The sequence below is a fragment of the Betta splendens genome, chromosome 10, assembly GCF_900634795.4.
Source record: "Betta splendens chromosome 10, fBetSpl5.4, whole genome shotgun sequence".
NCBI classification, from domain to species: Eukaryota; Metazoa; Chordata; class Actinopteri; order Anabantiformes; family Osphronemidae; genus Betta; species Betta splendens.
Window position 1 is genome coordinate 3,024,577 of NC_040890.2, and position 21,641 is coordinate 3,046,217.

A 21,641-nucleotide genomic window follows, 5' to 3' on the forward strand; every position below is an offset into this window, starting at 1 on the left:
CTAAGCTAATTCTTTCTCTTTCGCCGCTGCAGCCGTGTTGCTTTTTCTACCGAATATAGGCTCGTAGTCGCTATATGCTTGAGGTCATATCCATTTTTGGATGTCTTTTGTTGTCCTGTTGCCATGGTGACTCGTAATATCTTCACTCCATTTATCAGGGCTTTGTATCGTCGCGGTGCACGCGCTTAACTCTGAGTCAGTCAACTCGGAGTTGCTTAAACCAACTCTTTTCAGCTGTTCTCAAACCAAAAACTCCAGGTTTGCAAACTCAGAGTAAATCAACTCAGAGTTTAGTTTAAACTCAGAGTTTGTTAAGCCTCCTTCTTGAAACGGGCCCCAGGTTGATTTTGTGCAGACTGAAGCAGAAAGCATTGTTATAACAATAAATAATGACTTGGTTCATCTTCCCAAGATTTGGGCCCTAATGTAAAAACACAAATCATAAGACGTTTAACAGCAGGAGAGGTGCCAGGACTTTAGTGGTGAGGGAAAAGGACCAGAAACATTACTGTGGAAATGCACCTAAAACAAAAAATTGCAGTCTTTAAATGAAACATTTAATCACATTAAAATGTCTTAGCTTAACTTTAGTTACTTGAAGTGACCTGCATTCAAAGGCAAATAATTCTGTACTACAACAACAACACCAACTAAACATATACGAGACCATTACATACTGCTTGTACTGTTCATTTCAGGACTCATGACACAGTTTTCATATACTGCTTTTGTTTCTTTATTTCTTACTGTTCGTCCAAATAGTTTTTTTATTCCATCATGAGTTTTGTGAAAACATGTATCTGAACAGAAGGCTGTATGGGTTTGTCCAAAGGAATGAATGTTGTGAATTTATTTCCTGTGATTTCTGCCTTAAAAAACAAATGTTAATTTGATGGAGCACATGTGATGTGTTGATGTTTCTTTATTTTTCAGTGACTGTGACAGAGGAAAAATTTGGCATTGCAGCTAGACTTCAAGCAATCCAGCCAGAAAAATCCAGTATTTTTCTATACTCTATGGAAATATTGCACTGCAGAAGACCACTGTGCTGTATATGACTGGGAATCAGCTGTAGTGTGTACCTGCACATAAACCAGCCACACAAACGTTTGTTAGGTGATGCTGTGGTGTGTTTCCTTCTCATATACACAGATTTAAAGAAGCATAACACAGAGAAGCATCTACAGCCTAGAATTATTAAAGGGAAAATAAACACTATCAGCAGCTAGCCCATGTTATGGCGGTTTCCGTAACCCCTGTGATGGGTGTCTTTCCAGTCGTCCCAGTTTCTGGCTTTTAGCAAAGAGTCCTCATCATCCATCTCAGCCTTTCTTTCTTTTTCCTCTTCTTCTCTGTCCTTTGCGTCAGTGTCCTCCTCCACAGCAACCCTCCTTGGTATCCCCTGGTCAGGCAGGGCGCCATGCTTCTTGTGCTGTTCATACCAGTCATCCACTGTCATGGTGGGAAGGCTTGGGTAACCAGCTCCGAACACCTGAGTCTATGAAACAAACAAGTGCCTCATTGTAGGCAACTACAGTGCAAACTTAACCATGACTGATTTATGAAAGACTGACAAATAAGGCAAAAGTGGAGACTCACTTGTACAGCGGCCTTCGTAAGGATGAAGGGTTTCATAGGAGGCCTGGGTGGATGAGCTGGTGCTCTGGTTTCACTCTGCTTCAGAACACCTATTTTCTTGAGAATCTCCATCTCTTGATCAATACTCTCAATTTCCTCCAGACACACTGTGATCCATCTCCGGATGTTCAGGAGGTAAAAATCTCTGTTGACCTCATCATCTGCCTGTCCGCTGTCAATGTCTCTCTTTATATTTGACAGTTTGGCTTCTAGCTCCTTCTTCTGACGGTAACACTGGATCTTACTTTGTCTCTGCACAGCCATGACAACCAGGTCTGATGGGCAGGTGACAGGCTGAAACAAGAGGCATATGTTCCAGTTAAGCGCACGCTCTAAGTGTCACAAACAGATTTCAATGCTTCACAGTTCAAATTAATATTAATTAATTTGATTATTAGGATTAATTGAATAAAAAATAAATAAAAATTATTATCTGATGTTTTGCTTATTAGAAAATCCCTTAAATCTCAAACAAAACAAAATCCAGCATTTGAATAATATCCAAAATACACAAAATATAAATAAACAAAGCAAGAATGGAGTTTTGTTCCAATGTATGGATTTGCAGCAGCTCCAGTCAACCTGACTGTGGGAAAACATGTAAACGCCTCCTCCTGGACTCTTCCAGGATGGAACAGTAACAACGACTAAAAACCATGTCGTCATATTTTAACGATGCTGTTACATTTAGTGTCTGCACCATTTCAGTTGCGCTGTTCTGTGGTGGTGCCGTTCATCACTATGTAGCGGGATGATTGCGCAGCTAGCTGACACTCGTGGCAGAACCGATTAAGTAACAAAGTAACTTTTAACAAAGCAGCACTTCTTTAGTGTTTCATTCTTGGGTTCTCCTGTGTCACTAGGATTTACAAACCACGAGCTGAACTGAAGAAACTAGATAGGAAAATGCACAGTGATTGCTGCCATGCTGAATGTATTCCTGGAGAATTGCTGAAATTAGCTGAAACATTTAAGACAGCTGAAAATAGCTGAAGCATGTAAAGCACAGATGAATGTATTGGAAGAGAACAAGTTTTTTTAAACAGTGTTGAATGTTTGCAGAAGAAGGTGAAGCAGTTGAATTTCAAATTGAGGAGAGCTGAAATAGATTTGCTGAAATTGAAGAACTGCTGAAAATACAGGTGTGGGTAATTGCTAAATTGGATAATAGACTCATTAACTACTCATGAAAAATTCAAATAAACCTGAAAGCAGAAAAATTGCTATAATTATTAGGATATAGATGAAATGTGCAGGTAATTACTAAACTATAGAGTAGTCTCATTAAGTAGCCATATTTAACCAGGCAAAACCAAAACTTTTATTATTTGAAAGTATTTGGAAAAGGTGTGTGGACAATTGCTAAACTGTAAAACAGTCTTATTAATTAGCAGTCATTACCCACTCAGAGGCATAAAAGTTTTATTTTGAAAGGAAACGTAAGAAGCGTATGAAATTATTGTTAAAATGTAAAATAGTCTCATTACCTAGTCATAATAAACTAGTTGAACGCAGAAATATTGCTAATTTTAGCTAAAGATCTGAATTGGTGCTTTTATTTTGAAAGGATATGGAAGAAGCCCGTGCAGGTAATTGCTAAACACTATATTAGTCTAATAACTAGTCATAATAAACCAGTTGAAAGCAGAAATATTGCATTTTTAGCTAAAGATCAGGAATGGGTCTTTTATTTTGAAAGGATTCAGAGGAAGTGTCTGATTATTAATAAATAATCAAACAGTGTAATGAACTCATCAGTAATATGCATAGAGCTGCTAGTGTGACCTGTCAGTCAAAGCTGCAGCTGCGCCGTTGTCATTGAGCGAAAGGCGAGAAAATCAGGAAAATCAGTTTCATTCTGCTCTGTAAAGCAGAGTTGCACCCCTGCTAAACAGGCTTCTTACAGCAATACCATAATACTTGTCACAAAAATAACTCCACTTTATGAATGCCAAGGCTTTAATGGTCAACTGCTGTGAGTTTTTGTTGTTTGAAGACTAAACATTATGGCAAAAGACGCAATTTCAAAAGGTTATACTTCTGTGTTTCTCTAAAAAAGTCTCTTAAACTAATGAATTAGAGTCTATGGGAGGATATCCAGATCCACATCATTTCCACATCATTAGAAAGAAGACAAGTATGACTATAGACAAGTGAAAGAATTATGTTCATAGAGTGAAAACTGTGGCTGTAGTGACGGAGTTAAAGACAGAGGTTCTGGCTTAAAAAAACGAGCCTTCGCACTCTAGCTCACGCAATACACACTAGTGGAAAAGCTCAAAATATACCAAAAAACACCCAATAATTAAACTTCTATAGATCAACAGCTATTAAAGATATTAAAGAAAAGCTGAACGGAAGATTAATAGTTGAATTGTTTTAAAGTTTAAACGGTGCCTGTAGCTTAAATTATGCTGAAGTAGTTAAAGCTTCAAGAAGACAAAGCTGAAGATTATTTGAAAATGGTTTTCCCTTCATTTCAACGGGAAACATTTATTGAAAAAAGATTAATAACGTGAAAAATATGAAAGACATGAAAAAATTATATGGATCCACACTAAGTCTGAAAAAGCGGCACGTTTTTTGGGGACTGTCTGTTTTGTTTTTTCAGCTGCTTGTCTGTCTTCTCTTTATTTGTCAGTAAGCACTGTACATTCATCATATTTTCTCTGGTCATTTTAATGGGACGCAAATCTACTATCTTAAACTGTCTCTCGTTTACTTCAGGTCGCTATGATTAAATGATGTCACGATTTAACATAGAACGATGTATAGACAAGAATCTATTTATTCAGCACTGAAACACTCGTGTCATGACAATAAGCATGTGATGGTGTTTCATATGAGCCTCTCTTGGTTAAATTAATTAAAAAATCTAACATTTACTTCTGAGAGCCAGAACATATTTGTAATAGGAAGTACCATATTTATTTTGTAGGACTATTTGCTGTTAAACCCACCTTGGCTGCAGAGAGAACACCGTCTGATTCATCGGGACTGGAGCCTTCATTAGTCGACTTTGGCAGCTCAAACTCTGATACGTTATACTCTTTACATCTCCTCAAAAAGTCCATGAAGTAAGCTCGGGATGTCTGGACAAACTCCAATCGTTTTTCTCGGCTGGTTTGTTTCATGGTCAGAGCTCCCAGCAGAGCTGGTAGCAGCAGATACTTCAGGTCGGCTGTAGCGACCTCCTCTAGATCCTCGTTACGACTGAACAGCTCGAGCTGAGCCGCCATTCTGGAGGCTACTTCCAACATACTGATCCCGCGTTTTACCCTGACCTGAATACTGTTAGAGCCCAGTGGCTCGTTTGTACTGTCGACCTCCTCAAATGTTTTCCACCCTCGATCTAACAGCTCAGATAATTTCTGGACGTCGATGTCTGTTTTTAACAGATATGCAGCACCGCCACTATTTTGAGACTCCGCCATCTTGTCAAAATTTCCGGTTTCTGTTTTTTTCGTGGAATATTTTGCAGCTTTCAACAAAGTGACGTTGCCCCCTAGAGGTCAATATGAAAGCTACACGTGATTATAGACGTAATGGGAGATGTACCACGTCTGTTAATTGTATTAATTTATGCCGACCTTTCTTTGGCAGCGACTATTTGTAGAACTTTCTATCTGAACATGTTTATTAAATGTTTCATACAGCAGAGTCACATATTTATTTGAAACAACAAATACATGTGATTTATTGAAAGAAATAATGTATTTATTATGTTAATATGTTTCAGATCAGTTGTTGCTGTAATACTTAATTGTATTGACTTTACTGAAGCTTATTCTTACTGTTCACATATTAAGGTGATGATGAAGAGTCACACAATAACCAAATGTATCTTACTTTATTAATCCATATTAGCCAGTGTTCCATTAAGATATGAATCATAGATTATCAGCACCCAGTTTTAACTGCAAAAAGACATTTAGGGTGAGGGGGGGCACTGTCCGGGGGATACACCGTCAGCCAGCGGCCGTGCTCCTGGATGTGTCACCCACCTTCAGTGCACTTTAATCCCACACACTCACGTCCAAGCTGGGTTGCAGGATTCTGGGGTGCCTTTTCCTCTGTTTCCCCCGAGTTGAGGGAGTTTGGCAGGGCTCAGGAGGAGCTGCGGTCCCTGCCTGGGGCCACATGGACGGTAGGCCAGAGACCTACCCTACCCACGAATGTGACCAAGCAAATGGTGTGGGTGCGAGAATGTGTCTGAGAGTGCATTGGTTCACTAGTATGATGACTAGTTTGTTGTGAGAAAGTTTATGGTGTGTGTGTGTTGATGTGATGATGTGTGTTGTACGTGTGGGTGGGTGTATGCGTCTGTGTTTGTGTGAGTTTGTATGCGTGTGGTGCGGTTGGAGTGTGGGGGGTCCGGTTTTCCACCCGGGGTACGTTGATCGTCTGCCTGGGTGGTCTCTTTTCTGCTGACCCCCACTAATTGCTGGCCTTGGGCTGCAGGCCGGTGTGGTGCCAGGGGATAAGGCCGGGCCGATGGGGTAGGCCCCGCTCCGCTCGTGTAGGGGTGGTGGACTGGGGGTGGGCCCCACTCTGGGCGCGGGGGCATCTCCTGGCAGGCTCCCTACGGACCGTGGGTCCTCGGGCTCCACTCTTTCAGGCCGACCCTCTCACCGGGGGGAATGTTTGCCCCTGGTTCTCATGGGGCGGACAGCGTTGACCCACGGTGGCCCACTCTGACCTTGGGTGCTGTCTCTGTGGCTGCTGCAGCTCTGCCTGGGGGGCTCTGTGTGGGCGGCTTGCAACACCTGCCCTCCTGGAATTGAAGGTGTGTGGGCTCCCTAGCTGCTAGGATTCTTTCCTCTGCTTGTTGGATGGGCGTAGTGGCCGAGCCCCTCACATCACCCTGGTTTCCACAAGTGGCATTGTTCATGCACCAACGTCTGCCTCACCCTTTGGGTGAATAATTATAAGCTACAGCCTTACTAACCTTGTAGTGGGACACTTTCCAAATCCAACTGTAAGTATTACTGATACTTATCACTACCAATATCAATAATGTGTGAATGTGGAAATTGTGGTGTTCTATGTCATGACTTTTAAGTAGTATGGGATATGTATAACAATGCACATGTGTATGTATATGTTATGTATATGTTTGTATGAGAATGTGCACATACCTTAACACTATTATTGGTATTAGTATTAATCTCCAAGGTAAACCACAGTACAACAGTTGTTTAGTTATGAATGTGTTAGCCTAAGGTACATCCCTGCTTCTTATTTATTTTGCTCCGATTGTCTACTTAACAAATTTGCTTGGTTTCAGCAGCTGGTTGCACCACTTTCAAAACGAAATAAGAAAAAGGGAAACCGGGGGCGGGGCCAGTCGCCGGACTGTCACAATAAAACGCCCAAGAACATTTGAAGCGTAACATCGGCAAATATTTGTAACTCTTGAAGGATTGCGGTCGTGTTTTGACACACAATGAGACCCCCATTGTTAACAATAATCTACTTAACAATCATTTATTTAAATCATTTATTTAACCAAGCTATTTAACCAAGTGATGACAACTGTCGATTACGTTACGACTCAGGGCGTTTGCTAAACGAATGACAGGTCAGTCAGCTCGCCACCGTCGGGTCACTTACAGAATCACCTGCCAACAAAGCTAAGTTTTCGGGGCATCCAGCTTCATTGGACTGCAGCGACATCACGACCTTGTCGACACCTTATGAGGAAGAATTTAGCGCATCGGCGTTGTTCCGGTGATTTTCAGTTTATGGTGAGACTGAAATCGTGTCCTCCTGCTTGGCCGGTTGATGCTCTTATGCCCAGGAAGACTCTCTAATGTTGTGCCGATCTTTGCAAGTATTCTAAACAGTGATTTATTACAGTTTATTGTGGCTCTTTAGACATGCTCCATCATTGTACTTCTTGTCTCAGAGCCTGCTTTACCTGCGGGAGAATAACAGCCACTCAACCTGCCTCACAATAACTGAACTCATTGTGAGCCACGACTACCCTAATTTGCATCGCATCATCTTTGTGAGGCAGATTCTGTGGCAAAGTGTGTGATCAGATGATCCATCACGCAACAAGGTGTTACTGTATGTACAGAGCAGATGGATCTTTTTATTTCCCACCACCTACCTTCGGTATTGGTTTAGTAGTCATCATACCTGAGAGACTGGTTCTACATCAACTGCGCTGCATGGTGAGCTCAGCAATGGATCCGCTGCAGTTTGCCTACCAGCCTGGCCTGCCAGCCTTTGTAGTTTCCCCATCGCAGGACAATAAAGGTATTCTATCTATCTATCTACCTTGCATTGAACATCTTACATGCATGTTCTTATGATAGTAAAGCAGCAGTCCTTTTTTTCCACAAAACATATGTAATTAGAACTGCCCATATGTTTTTTAACCAATGTTTATTTACCAAGTTTAAATCTGCCAACTCACAAAATCTTCAACATCTTCAAGGCTGAACTTTATAGAACATGTAATATGTAATATTATCTATCAGCATAGAAACATATAAAACAATGGCTTAATTATTTGAAAACAAGGTGCTAATAAAGCTACAGTTGCTACTGTTTTCCTCAGATCAGGATGACAGATGAATCAGAAACAACAGTGCATCCTGGAACACTGTGGGTTCACCTCTTGTAATGCAGTCCTATGACCTATATGAGGCTGAGAGACAGTCATCATTGACACAAATGTCCTCTTTTGGCCAAAATCCCTTCCACACCCTAGAAGAACAACAGCATGCAGAGCTATGATTTGGGACTGCATTACAAGAGGTAAACCCACAGTGTTCCAAGATGCACTGTTGTTTCTGATTCATCTGTCATCTGCACATAAGATGTTCAATGCAAGGTATGATGACTACTAAACCAATACAGAAGGTAGGTGGTGGAAAATAAAAAGATCCTCTGCAGGCACTCATCTGCTTTGTACATACAGTAACACCTTGATGTTGCGTGACGGATCATCTGATCACACACACTTTGCCACAGAATCTGCCTCACAAAGATGATGCGATGCACATTAGGGCAGTCATGGCTCACAATGAGTTCAGTTATTGTGAGGCAGGTTGAGTGGCTGTTATTCTCCCGCAAGTAAAGCAGGCTCTGAGACAGGAAGTCCAATGATGGAGCATATCTAAACAGCCACAATAAACTGTAATAAATCACTGTTTAGAATACTTGCAAAGATCGGCACAACTTTAGATTATTAATTAATTAATTAATTAATTAATTTAATCTGAATTCTGATAGATCAAGTGGAAACTTGAACAGGATAAAACAAGAAAAAATAAAAGAGATTTTATCTTATTTTCCGATATGAGATCAAAATGGTCCCACACGGCGGAAACCTTTCTTTTAACTTGAGGTTAAAACTTAACTGCTACATAATTATAGAGGAATCTGACGATCAACGGCAAACGCTCAGGGATTCCTTTTGGCAAATGCAGCCCGACACATGCGCTTCCTTATAAACTCAGTTTCGCACGTCAGACAGTGACTGATACAGGAACTGTATCCGTCACGTAACTTTCCCAACCCGAAACGCGCAGCGACACGGGGTTTCGCTGTATGAGCTTGACGCATGCGCCGACGCATCGGTGTTGCCGGACCCATCACTAGTACACAAATTATACAATTTTCTGACACAACAAGATACATTTGTGGTGCAGGTATGTGCATCCCTGATGTAATACTCTAAAAGACCTCGTTCCATCATGAGTTTTATTTAGTTTAGTTGAACATCTGACAAATGTACTTTTACCAAACATGGCGGATACAGTTTACAGTGATCAGGGAACATTTAACCGTGACACGATGGACAGTGTAACATAAATAAACACACATAAAAAACAAACGAAAAGAAACAATAATTACAAAGTGGGTAGTGGTACAAATGCAGGGAGAATACATAAATGACTGATTCAGTTGTCCAATCCACAGGGAAGATCACTCGTGGTATCATGTATTTTTTTTAGCTTTGGGTTTTGTTGCATCATGACCTTCACATATTCGCTATGTCGTAATGCCTGCATGTCCATAAAAAGAGAAAAGACATAGGTCAAGTGGTGTACAATGTTAATAATTAAATTCTTTCTTATGTTCTTCATCCCACATCAGTAATCTATTAATTGAGATAATTTTGCAAAGACTTGAAACGATTTTTAAATAATATATTTTATTCAGGCATCAGGTAATGAGCCGATGTCGGGGTCCTTCGGCGGCAACTGGTGCAACATGTGTTGGATAGTTCCAGAATAAGCTTCGCAATTGAATTGTGCTTGTCCTGAGCACACTATCTGGACGCTTAACGAAGCCCTAACACTGAAATTCGTGAGAATTTCCACCGGTTATAGTTTTTGTTCTTCATTTATCACCGTGCACAAGTTTTAGTTTAGCTAAACGTCAGCCGAGCTGTCAAAATGTTGAGCGTCGCCAGAACTGTTTCAAGGTCTCTCCAGACAAGTAATTGTCCGAGGAATGTGTCTTATTTGGTTAAAAAGGTGAGTGATTTTCAAACACGCGTAAGTGAGTGGATGCAATTTTAACAAGCGGCACTGCTACTAATCCAGAGAGACTTAAAATCCTGCTATCTTGTCATGCTAGCAGATTTAGCTGGGGGCTAGCTGAATCGTGGCTTTTAGATATGTAGTGCAGATTTTGGCACCATGTGTTACTTAACTGAACAAGATTAACATACAAATGTGGTGTTTTACACTAAACATTAACTTTTTTAAGTTCTATTATTGTCATTTTACACGTTGGAGTATTTAGTCGCCTAACTAACGTGCCAGTTTGCATATGACGTGGTATTAATTCTGTTTGTGTCAACCAAGCATTATAGTATGTTAATTAAATTGGTATTGGTCTTTCACCCACTTAAATATGTTTGTCAAAAGGCTTTTCAGCCATTGCAAGACTGTAGCACATCAGTCACTCACTGTGACCTTCAGTGTCTTATTCCACCCTCCATCAGACGACACCACAAGTTTAACCCGATTTAAGCTTTAAAACTCTAAGCTACCTATGTTCATAGTGATAATCGATCATAATATTTTGTTACTTATTTTTAGACATTTTATCACAATGAATTGTTAATATACAGTCACAATAATTCATATACTGCATAATTATAATTTGTTGTGCCTCGTTAAAGTTTAACAACAGTAATAGTTTTGGTGAATGCATGAATTTAAATATGATTGAACAAATGTATTCACACTTCCGGGTCTTATTTCATTGTTGTTTTTACAGTTAAACAACAGTTTAACAAACGTGTGGTGTATTTTAGGCATGTTGGAGTGGCTTCCAACCTGGTGTTGTCAGAGGTCTGTCCAGGAGAGACTATGCGTAAGTATCTACACACACATTAAGGATCCTATTAAAAATGTAGTGGGGAATGGTGACAGAAACTAAACATTAACCTAACCATTTTGTTAAGATGAAATAGACATGTCTGTGTGTCGTTTTATGCAGGTCCGAAGCCATCAAGGGTGTCGTCATTGGCATTGACCTCGGAACTACCAATTCATGTGTTGCAGTAATGGAAGGAAAACACGCTAAGGTAAGGATGAGCACTGTTCCCATCTTTGTCACGCGTTGGAGTCCTGTATGTTAACTGTAAAAGTGAAAGATTTTGTTAATTGAGAAATTAGATAATTTTGCTGAAATACTGTTATGTAGTTGTATAATGTCAGACTGAAAGATGTTAAATATCAGATCAGGTAGCATGTAGTGGGCATTGATGTGGTTGTATTTTTTTTCCATGAATGCATTGCCCAACAACATAAAAATAACATGTTTTTCTTTTATGAAAGCTTAGTGTTTCAAATCAAACTTAAACAAAACTTGCCTGCAGGTATTTATTTCAGTTTGAGACATAATTGTCAACATCAACAGAAAAGCAACAGTCACTTGTGTTTGACTCGTAGGTGTTAGAGAATGCAGAGGGAGCCAGAACAACGCCCTCCGTCGTTGCTTTTACAGCAGATGGTGAGCGCCTAGTGGGCATGCCTGCTAAACGCCAGGCCGTAACCAACCCTCAGAACACATTGTATGCCACCAAGAGACTAATTGGACGTCGTTATGATGACGCAGAGGTCCAGAAAGACCTGTGAGTGATTTTCAGCCATCTATGTTCATATCATTTGAGATTATTTTATTTTAAGTGGAAAGTTAAAAAAAACTTTAACATCAAATACCTCATAACAGAAGTTTTCTTTTAATGAACAGGAAGAATGTGCCCTACAAGATTGTACGTGCATCTAACGGTGATGCCTGGGTAGAGGCCCATGGAAAGATGTATTCCCCCAGCCAGGCTGGAGCTTTTGTTCTTATGAAGATGAAGGAGACTGCTGGTATTCACTTATCAGTAATTTGTATTTGACATTGTGGACATGTTCTGAAACTGAACATTTATCAGTCATAATTCAATATGTGCTGCAGAGAACTTCCTGGGAACCAAAGTTAAGAATGCTGTTATCACTGTACCGGCCTACTTCAACGATTCTCAGAGACAGGTAAACCTTGTAGTGACACTCGCAAAGTCACATAAGGACTAAACAAATGTCATTAAACAGAAGATTTGATAAGATAAGTTTGTAATGAATATCTTTGATTATTAGGCCACCAAAGACGCTGGTCAGATCTCTGGCCTGAATGTTCTGCGTGTAATCAACGAGCCAACAGCTGCAGCGCTTGCCTATGGACTAGACAAAACACAAGATAAAATGTGAGTAGGACAGAACAGACACTACTTCCAGTTTCTTTTAAATAATTGATTGTTCTTGATAATGAACAAAATACTCCCTGCTGCTTCCTAGTATTGCTGTGTATGATCTTGGTGGAGGTACATTTGATATCTCAGTCCTGGAGATCCAGAAAGGTGTTTTTGAGGTAAAGTCCACCAATGGTGACACATTCCTGGGAGGAGAAGACTTTGATCAGCATCTCCTCCAACACATTGTCAAGGAGTTCAAGAGAGAGGTAGGTCAATATCTCTATGGAGATTTTCCTTTGTGTACTTCAGAGCTAGGTTTTGAAGTGTGCCGTTTTCTTGCAGTCTGGTGTGGATCTGACAAAAGACAACATGGCTCTGCAGAGAGTCAGAGAAGCTGCTGAGAAGGCAAAGTGTGAGCTGTCCTCTTCACTGCAGGTAAAAGATAATAAAAACCGCTCCCTGTAGTGACAGGCACAGGACCTAGGAAGATGGATTAAGTGATGAAACCAAAGGAAATCACATTATTTACCTTGTCTCCCACAGACTGACATTAATCTACCCTACCTGACCATGGATGCCTCTGGGCCCAAGCATCTTAACATGAAGCTAACTCGTGCTCAGTTTGAGGGCATTGTGGCCGACTTGATCCGCCGCACTGTGGCTCCCTGTCAGAAAGCAATGCAGGATGCAGAGGTGTCCAAGGCAGACATAGGGGAAGTGCTCCTTGTTGGAGGCATGACTCGCATGCCAAAGGTATGATCGCAACATAGATGCCCAGGGTTACCCAACAAATTCCAAATCTTATTTCCCTGAAATTCTATGTAATAAAGTAAATATGTAATAATTCAACAAGTGGTACTGCATCTGTAGTAGATATTTTACTTACAAGTTTTTAAAAAAAACAATGGAATCATATTTATTTACTGTCATACACCATTAAAGGTTGCGTATGCCATTCCGGTCTGTCGTGTGGAGTTGTGACATCTGGTGGCCTGAAGTAATATTGCATGAAGTAGAGTCTAGATTGTAGAAGATCCAAGTTGGACCTAGAGTATAGATGAATTTCTAGCTCTAATGACATTTTTTAGTTTCAACCATAATGTGCTTTCAGTTGTTCTTGTGACTTATGTATAGCTCAAACAACAAAAATCAAAATGCTGTGTGTTTCTGCAGGTTCAACAAACGGTTCAGGACCTCTTTGGTCGAGCTCCGAGCAAGTCAGTCAATCCCGATGAAGCAGTTGCCATAGGAGCAGCCATTCAGGGCGGTGTGTTGGCTGGTGATGTCACAGACGTGCTGCTGTTGGACGTAACACCGCTGTCACTTGGTATCGAGACTCTGGGTGGAGTTTTCACCAAACTAATCAACAGGAACACTACGATTCCGACCAAGAAGAGCCAGGTGTGTGCCCTAAAGACCCTGCCGGACTTGTATGGCCTATATGGCTGTTTTGATCTAATTCCATTCTTCAACCCCTTAGGTCTTCTCAACAGCAGCTGACGGACAAACGCAGGTGGAGATCAAGGTCTGTCAGGGTGAAAGAGAGATGGCAGCCGACAACAAAGTGTTGGGTCAGTTCACTCTGGTGGGAATCCCCCCTGCTCCCCGTGGCGTTCCTCAAGTTGAGGTCACCTTTGACATTGACGCCAATGGCATAGTCCATGTCTCTGCCAAAGACAAAGGCACAGGCCGCGAACAGCAGAGTAAGTGCCGACAATATGTAGACCTTAGGCTAACATGGATGATTTACAATTTATCTTTTTTGTGAATGTTAGTTTACCATAAGTAGATTACTATTAAACTTCTCCCTTCAGCCTCTAAGTGAAATTCTAACATGACATTTATATGTGAGAAGTGTTATATTCTCCTCATCTTTTCTGGACGAGCTAATATGCTTTTACCACTCTTGCTTCCCCTCCAAGTTGTGATCCAGTCATCAGGAGGGCTCAGTAAAGATGACATTGAAAACATGATCAAGAATGCTGAGAAGTATGCAGAAGAAGACAGGAGGAGAAAGGTAAAGCCTGCGAACAGTGGATTCATTATTTTATCCACTAATAAATGATTGATAATTACAATTCTAATCTTGTCACTTTAATCCTGCAGTGATATGAATTATTGCTCCTGAGTAGTTTATTAATGACTAATATTACATCTAAATTCTTAATTATTCTCTATTAATTTGAATCTGAAAAGGAACTGGACTGTAAAAGCAATAACATTTGTGTATAGGATCGTGTGGAGGCTGTCAACATGGCTGAAGGTATAATCCATGACACAGAATCTAAAATGGAGGAGTTCAAGGATCAGCTTCCAGCTGATGAGGTAAAACAACACAATTTTGTTTATTCAATAAGTGACTCTTGGGCTATATGATTATACAACTGGAGGGGAAAAAATCAATTCCTGTCACAAAGACATTGAGGGTCTAGACATGTTGAGACATTACTGGTTTGTGTCCCGCCACACAGTGCACCAAGCTGAAGGAGGAGATCTCAAAAGTCCAAAGTCTTTTGGCCAACAAAGATTCTGAGACAGGGGAGAACATCAAACAAGCGGCCACTAACCTGCAGCAGGCGTCCCTCAAACTCTTTGAAATGGCCTACAAGAAGGTATCTTCAAAGAAGCCTTTTCTGAATAAAATGAGCATACTAGTGTTTTGCATCCAATCCAGACAATGTCTTGTAGATGAACTCTTTAACTGGCTTTTTCCATCCTGCAGATGGCAGCAGAGCGGGACAGTGGCAGCAGCTCAAACCCGACAGAGGGAGAGAAGAAGGAAGGCCAACAGTAGATTTTTGCACTTGGTTGTTTAATGATAGTGGAGGACTTAGGGTTGAGGAGGGTATCAGTCTTGAGCCGAATCTTAGTCATTCTCTACCACAATATATTATTCTACTGTGTATATAGTATAAAGTATTCTACTACTAGGGTTTTGGCAGTACAATACTCTAGCAAATACTTAAATGTTGCTGTACGGATCATCTTGACCCGTGATCCTGATCCTGTCTGTAATTTAATTGTCCAAAACCTGTCTTGTTTATTTTTTACAAAGTTGTTGATTTACATTCTAAGGTAGTAAAAGTCTTTTTGTCCAGAATCCATGTATCGTCCTCTTTAGTTCATGCTCTTTATATTTGAATGGTCGTCTTGTTTGTACTAGTTGCCACTAGTGAAAGCATATCCTGCGCTACTCTTCTGTATGATATAACATTGTACAGTACGTCCGAGCAAATTTCCTCTTATTAGTAATACTTATACATAATACATGTCTACATTTAGTTTTTTTCTGTTTGAGCCCTTTTCAACTTATTGAGGAAGTGCAGTAAGTACATGATTTTCAAGCAGAGAAGTGATTGAAATGTCAGGTGAAATGATAAATTGACTTGTGCAGCAAAACTAAATGATGATGTAAACTTCCAGTACAAGGAACGTAGGATCAGATATCCATTCTAAACTAATGAAGTGATTTAAGAATGTAAAACCTTGATTTGTGAGTAATGCGTCACCCTTTGCTGTACACATCAAGCAAATCTTTTACTGCATCACTATCATAAGCCAACTGAACCTGCACAACATTAGATGAGGAATTTGTTTCCCCCTCATCTGAGGTGATGGCAGCAACCACTAGATCGTAGGGTGTCCAGTCTGAGATTTGCAGGGCCTCTGTCCTGCTGATCACTTGATCAGCTGGGTCAGTGAGCTATTGTTTGACTTAACACACCTGGTCAAGGTGATCAGTATGAGGGCAGGGAGAGTTGGGACCCTCGACAGCAGCTGGACACCCCTGGTCTGGACAATTGGAGAACTGTAATTTGCTTCCCAGCTCTCCAGGAGAAATGGTGTACATCTACCATTAACTGCTCCAGTGAATTTGATCCAGTGAGGGGGAGTACAGGAGTTGCCAGCAGTGGCAATTTAATTATGTTATCGAAGAGCATGTTGACGTTCAACAAGTTAGTTTTTGTAATAAAAACTAAGATGTGCTGCTGCTTTTGTTTTTGCTAATCCAACAGTTTAGTTTGTATATAACTGACTTGACATGGGAAACCATTTCATTGACTATTTACACAGATGTTTTATTATTGTAGTGTGAAGATGGGCAGAGCAGTAGCTGCTCCATGTCTCCTCAGGTTTCCATTGAAACATTCCTTCTATCCTAAAGCAAATGCCTCCAGAGAATAAAACATTACATCCAGACATTGGTTTTACACATTGAAAGGCTGGGGAGTCACTGAGATTATAGTTTATTCAAACATTTTCATTATCAAGGCTCTGCAAGTTCTGATGAATGTGTTGAAACGCCCTATTATTGAAACTTAACTGAATCAAGTATATGCATAGCATTTACTGACCTTGCAGGTTTAAATGCCTCAGGACCAGTCAGAACTGAAGGAGAGGTCGAGATTCCACTGGGGCCGTGGCTCGTCATGCTAGGCCATCTAAAATAATATGTAACTTCCCTAGTGGCAGATCAGCTCCGGCATAAATGAGAAGACTATATGGCCAGATTGTCTTTATGTTGACTGATGCCAACTGACTGACGGCTGACTGACGGTAAGCGTATCGCGTCACTTCCGGTTACTGAGGTTTGCTGCCGCTGTGTGTGTACAGCGTTACTCTCCGCTCTTTTCTAAATATTATCGTTTTATATCCGATAGCGACTGCTAAAAGTTTCAAAACAAGCTTGTAACACTCAAGCATCTTTTCCTTTCATTAAACGTCCTGCTAATTTACACTGTTATCTAAGTGTTTTCTCCGCTAGCGTAGCTCCTAGCTTACTTTCCTGCTATGGCTTCCCCCTTTTCCTCTCCCTCTCGCTCTGTTCGGTGCTCGGTGTGTCTTATGTTTAGCTTATCCTCCGCCTCCTTTAGTGATGGTAATGGTATCTGTAATAGGTGTACGCTAGTTGCAGGGTTGGATGCGAGGTTGTTAGACTTAGAGTCTCGGCTTCGCACTTTAGAAAACAGGCCAGCTAGCCAGGTCCCTTTAGCCGGTGCGGAGCCTCCTAGCTTAGCTGCTACCAGTCCCCCGGCAGGTCCCAGGCAGCTGGGCAACGACTGGGTCACGGCTCGTAAGAAACGTAGCTTTAGGCAGGCACCCACGGTGCACCACCAACCGCTTCACGTTTCAAACAGATTTTCCCCACTCAGCGACACACCCGCTGAGAAACCCACTCTGATCATTGGTGACTCCATAGTCCGAAACGTGAAGTTAGAGAATCCAGCGGTCATAGTTAGGTGTTTGCCTGGGGCCAGAGCGGGCGACATTGAGTCTTATCTTAAGCTCCTGTCTAAGGATAAGTACGCTAAGATCGTAATACACGCAGGAGCTAATGACGCCCGGTTACGCCAATCGGAAGTCACTAAAACTAACATTGAGTCGGTGTGTTCGTTCGCCAAAACAATGTCGGACTCCGTAGTTTTCTCTGGACCCCTCCCCAATGTGACCAGCGATGACATGTATAGCCGGCTGTCATCGCTCCACCGCTGGTTGTCTAGGTGGTGTCCTGCAAACGATGTGGGCTTTGTGGCTAATTGGAGCACTTTTTGGAGAAAACCTGGGCTGATTAGAAGAGACGGCGTCCATCCCACGTTGAACGGAGCCTCTCTGCTCTCTAGTAACATGGCCATGTTGCTTAGTCCCCCCACTCCGTGACAACTCAGAGTGGAGCCCAGGACGCAGAGTCGCAGTCTTACACGCCTCTCTGCATGTTCTCTACAGCCGCGACCCACTCTTAGTCTTAGTTATCGCATAGAGACTGTGTCTGCTTCTCGACCACCTAAACTATACAAGTCACAAACAAATCAAAGAGGAGTGACTTACCAGAATTTAATAAACATCAAAACAGTTCCTCTTACGGAACAAAGTAATAGTAAGCTAATGAAGTGTGGTTTATTAAATATCAGATCTCTCTCATCTAAATCCTTTTTAATAAATGACTTGATAAGTGACCATCACATATATCTGTTCTGTCTCACTGAAACCTGGCTGCAGCAGGATGAATATGTTACTTTAAATGAGTCGACTCCAATGAGTCACATCAACTATCATGTTCCAAGAAGTACAGGTAGAGGTGGAGGAGTAGCAGCAGTTTATAAATCAGATTTATTAATTACTCCTAAACCTAAACATAGTTATAACTCATTTGAGAGCCTCACTCTGAGCCTTTCTCACCCAGACTCTAAAACTCAGAAACCAGTTGTGTTTTGTATTGTTTACCGTCCTCCTGCTCCATATTCAGAGTTCTTAACTGAATTCTCTGAATTCTTATCTGACTTAGTTCTTAGCACAGATAAAGTCATTGTAGTGGGAGACTTTAACATTCATGTAGATGTTGACAGCAACTGTCTCAGCACTGCTTTTAACTCCTTAATAGACACTATTGGTTTTACACAGCAGGTAAATCAACCCACTCATCGTTTTAACCACACTCTAGATCTTGTCCTGACATATGGAGTTGAAATTAATAATTTAATAGTTCTTCCCCAAAACCCTCTGTTATCTGACCATTTCTTATTAACTTTTGAATTTAGCACAACTGACCCTATAACAGCTGGAAAGAAATGTTACTATAGCAGATGTTTATCTGACAATGCTGTTGCCAGATTCAAGCAGATGATTCCATCATCTTTTGCCTCAATGTCTTGCAGATACACAGAGAACAGTCACCTTAATCCTTATGAACAGGTTGACTGTCTTGTAGATGATGCTGCAGCTTCTCTACGTACAATGTTAGACACAGTGGCTCCTCTGAAGAAGAAGACAGTGAATCAGAGGAGGTTAGCTCCGTGGTATAACTCAGACATCCGCAGTCTAAAGCAAAGGACTAGACAACTAGAAAGACAGTGGCGTTCCAACAAAATAAATGTAAACTGCATTGCATGGAAGGACAGTCTAATGAAATATAAAAAAGCACTTTGTGCTGCTAGAAAAACATATTATTCCTCCCTAATTGAGGAAAACAAAAACAACCCCAGGTTTCTTTTCAGCACTGTAGCCAGGCTGACAAAGAGTCATAGCTGTATTGAGTCTACTATCCCCTTAAATCTCAGCAGCAATGACTTTATGAACTACTTTACTAATAAAATTATTATCATTAGAAAAAACATTCAGCAGCGACTTCTTCCAAATGACAGAAAGCACTGTCTAGATCCATTAACTTTAAATTTATTAAATCCTCTGTCTTACCTAGACAGCTTCTCCCCCATAACTCATATGGAGTTAACCTCAATAATCAACTCTTCCAAGTCGTCCACTTGTCTTTTAGATCCAATCCCAACCAGATTACTCAAAGAAGTTCTACCTTTAATCAGCTCATCCATATTAAATCAAATCAACCAATCTTTACAACTAGGCTATGTACCACAGGCTTTTAAGGTGGCTGTGGTCAAACCTCTATTGAAAAAAACAACCCTTGACCCTGGACAACTAGCCAACTATAGGCCCATTTCAAATTTACCCTTTATTTCCAAGATTCTGGAAAAAATCGTGGCTAAACAATTATCTGACCACCTTAGTGGGAATAACCTGTATGAAGATTTTCAGTCAGGATTTAGAAAACATCATAGCACAGAAACAGCTCTGGTTAGAGTCACTAATGATCTTCTATTAGCTTCGGACAATGGTCTAGTTTCTGTCCTTGTCCTGTTAGATCTTAGTGCTGCATTTGATACAATTGATCATCACATTCTATTACAGACACTAGAACATAGAATCTGGATTAATGGAACAGCATTGGGATGGTTTAAATCCTATTTGTTGAACAGATTCCAGTTTGTTCATGTTAATGATAAATTCTCCACACGCACAAGGATTAGCTATGGAGTTCCACAGGGTTCTGTGCTGGGTCCAATTCTGTTTAGCTTATACATGTCTCCTCTAGGTGAGATTATTAGAAAGCATTCTATTAATTTTCATTTTTACGCAGATGATACTCAGCTATACATGTCCTTGGAACCAAATGAAACAGATCAACTAGTCAAAATTCAGGGTTGTTTAAAAGACATCAAATCCTGGATGTCCCAAAACTTCCTTCAACTAAACTCAGATAAAACCGAGATTCTTATTGTTGGGCCTAAAAATCTGAGAGAGACACTATTGAGTCAGATAGCCACCCTGGATGGCATAACATTAGCTTCAGATTCTACTGTGAGGAACCTTGGTGTCATGTTTGACCAGGATCTCTCTTTTACATCATACATTAAACAAATCTCCAGAACCGCCTACTTCCACCTTAGAAATATAGTTAAAATCAGAAGCATCCTCTCTCAGAGCGATGCAGAGAAACTGATCCATGCATTTGTTACCTCTAGGCTGGACTACTGTAACTCCTTACTCATAGGATGTCCTAACAGCTCCTTAAAAAACCTACAGCTCATTCAAAATGCTGCAGCCAGAGTTCTGACAGGACTTAGAAAGAGAGATCACATTTCTCCTACATTAGCTTCTCTGCACTGGCTGCCTGTAAAATGTAGGATAGAATTTAAAATTCTCCTACTCACATACAAAGTACTCAATGATAAAGCTCCTTCTTATCTTAAAGACCTTATAGTTCCTTATGCTCCCAGCAGAACACTTCGTTCTCAGAGCGCTGGGCTACTTGCGGTTCCTAGAGTGTTTAAATGTAGAACAGGGGGCAGAGCTTTTAGCTACCAAGCTCCTCTCCTCTGGAACCAGCTCCCTCTTCAGGTTCGAGAAGCTGACACACTCTCCACCTTTAAGATTAGGCTTAAAACCTTCCTTTTTGATAAAGCTTATAGTTAGAGATGGTTCAGGTCACTGGCAATTATTGTTAGTCACAGGAACCATCTCTTAGTTAAGCTGCAATAGACATAGACTGCTGGGGGACTTAATTTATACACTGAGCTCCTCTGTTTCCTTCTACCTCCTCTGTCCCATAACCTCCTATCATTGTCCCATGTTTAACTAACCTTGTCTCTTTCTGTCCAGTAGTTGTGCTTCTCTCCTCTCCCCCCCCCCCCACCCCCACTCTTTCTCCCTCTCTGTCCTCACCCACAGGTATCATTGGACTCAAAGTTTGGTGTCTGTGATGGGCAGCTGCGGATCCAACCATCCTGCCTGCATCCAGTCCCTGGTCCTACCATCCTGCCTGTGCTCTGTTGTTGCTTGTTGTTGCTTGTTGCTGTGCTTTTCTATCTCTCTATCCTCTCACCCCAACCGGTCGAGGCAGATGGCCGCCCACATCCAGTCTGGTTCTGCTGGAGGTTTCTTCCTCGTTAGAGAGGGAGTTTTTCCTCTCCACTGTTGCTGTCAAATTAAATGCTTGCTG

General features: G+C 41.1%; 2 protein-coding genes across 2 annotated transcripts; one reads left to right on the forward strand and one right to left on the reverse strand.

The window, feature by feature from the left end:
• Window positions 1-461: 461 nt before the first annotated feature.
• On the reverse strand, window positions 462-5,107 carry igbp1 (immunoglobulin (CD79A) binding protein 1). The gene is made up of 3 exons (XM_029165811.2): window positions 4,599-5,107; window positions 1,600-1,932; window positions 462-1,498 (listed from the first exon to the last, which is right to left on the reverse strand). Exons 1-3 carry the CDS (start codon window positions 5,070-5,072, stop codon window positions 1,226-1,228), a joined length of 1,080 nt encoding a protein of 359 aa, XP_029021644.1. The 5' UTR covers window positions 5,073-5,107; the 3' UTR covers window positions 462-1,225.
• A 4,733-nt stretch (window positions 5,108-9,840) lies between these two features.
• hspa9 (heat shock protein 9) lies at window positions 9,841-15,449 on the forward strand. Its single transcript, XM_029165285.3, has 16 exons — window positions 9,841-10,133; window positions 10,922-10,980; window positions 11,107-11,194; window positions 11,562-11,743; window positions 11,863-11,987; window positions 12,076-12,149; window positions 12,255-12,361; window positions 12,453-12,615; window positions 12,692-12,784; window positions 12,893-13,102; window positions 13,523-13,750; window positions 13,830-14,052; window positions 14,272-14,366; window positions 14,582-14,674; window positions 14,821-14,961; window positions 15,072-15,449. The coding sequence occupies exons 1-16, from the start codon at window positions 10,053-10,055 to the stop codon at window positions 15,141-15,143; spliced, it is 2,034 nt and encodes a 677-aa protein (XP_029021118.1). The 5' UTR covers window positions 9,841-10,052; the 3' UTR covers window positions 15,144-15,449.
• The last annotated feature ends 6,192 nt before the right edge of the window (window positions 15,450-21,641 follow it).

Coding starts and splice junctions, on each gene's coding strand:
- igbp1 (XM_029165811.2), bottom strand. CDS start 5,072: ATGGCGGAGTCTCAAAATAGTGGCGGTGCTGCATATCTGTTAAAAACA. Junction 1,933..4,598: donor GTGTTCTCTCTGCAGCCAAG/GTGGGTTTAACA, acceptor CTCTTGTTTCAG/CCTGTCACCTGCCCATCAGA. Junction 1,499..1,599: donor TTACGAAGGCCGCTGTACAA/GTGAGTCTCCAC, acceptor TTTGTTTCATAG/ACTCAGGTGTTCGGAGCTGG.
- hspa9 (XM_029165285.3), top strand. CDS start 10,053: ATGTTGAGCGTCGCCAGAACTGTTTCAAGGTCTCTCCAGACAAGTAAT. Junction 11,195..11,561: donor TGGAAGGAAAACACGCTAAG/GTAAGGATGAGC, acceptor TTTGACTCGTAG/GTGTTAGAGAATGCAGAGGG. Junction 12,362..12,452: donor GACAAAACACAAGATAAAAT/GTGAGTAGGACA, acceptor GCTGCTTCCTAG/TATTGCTGTGTATGATCTTG.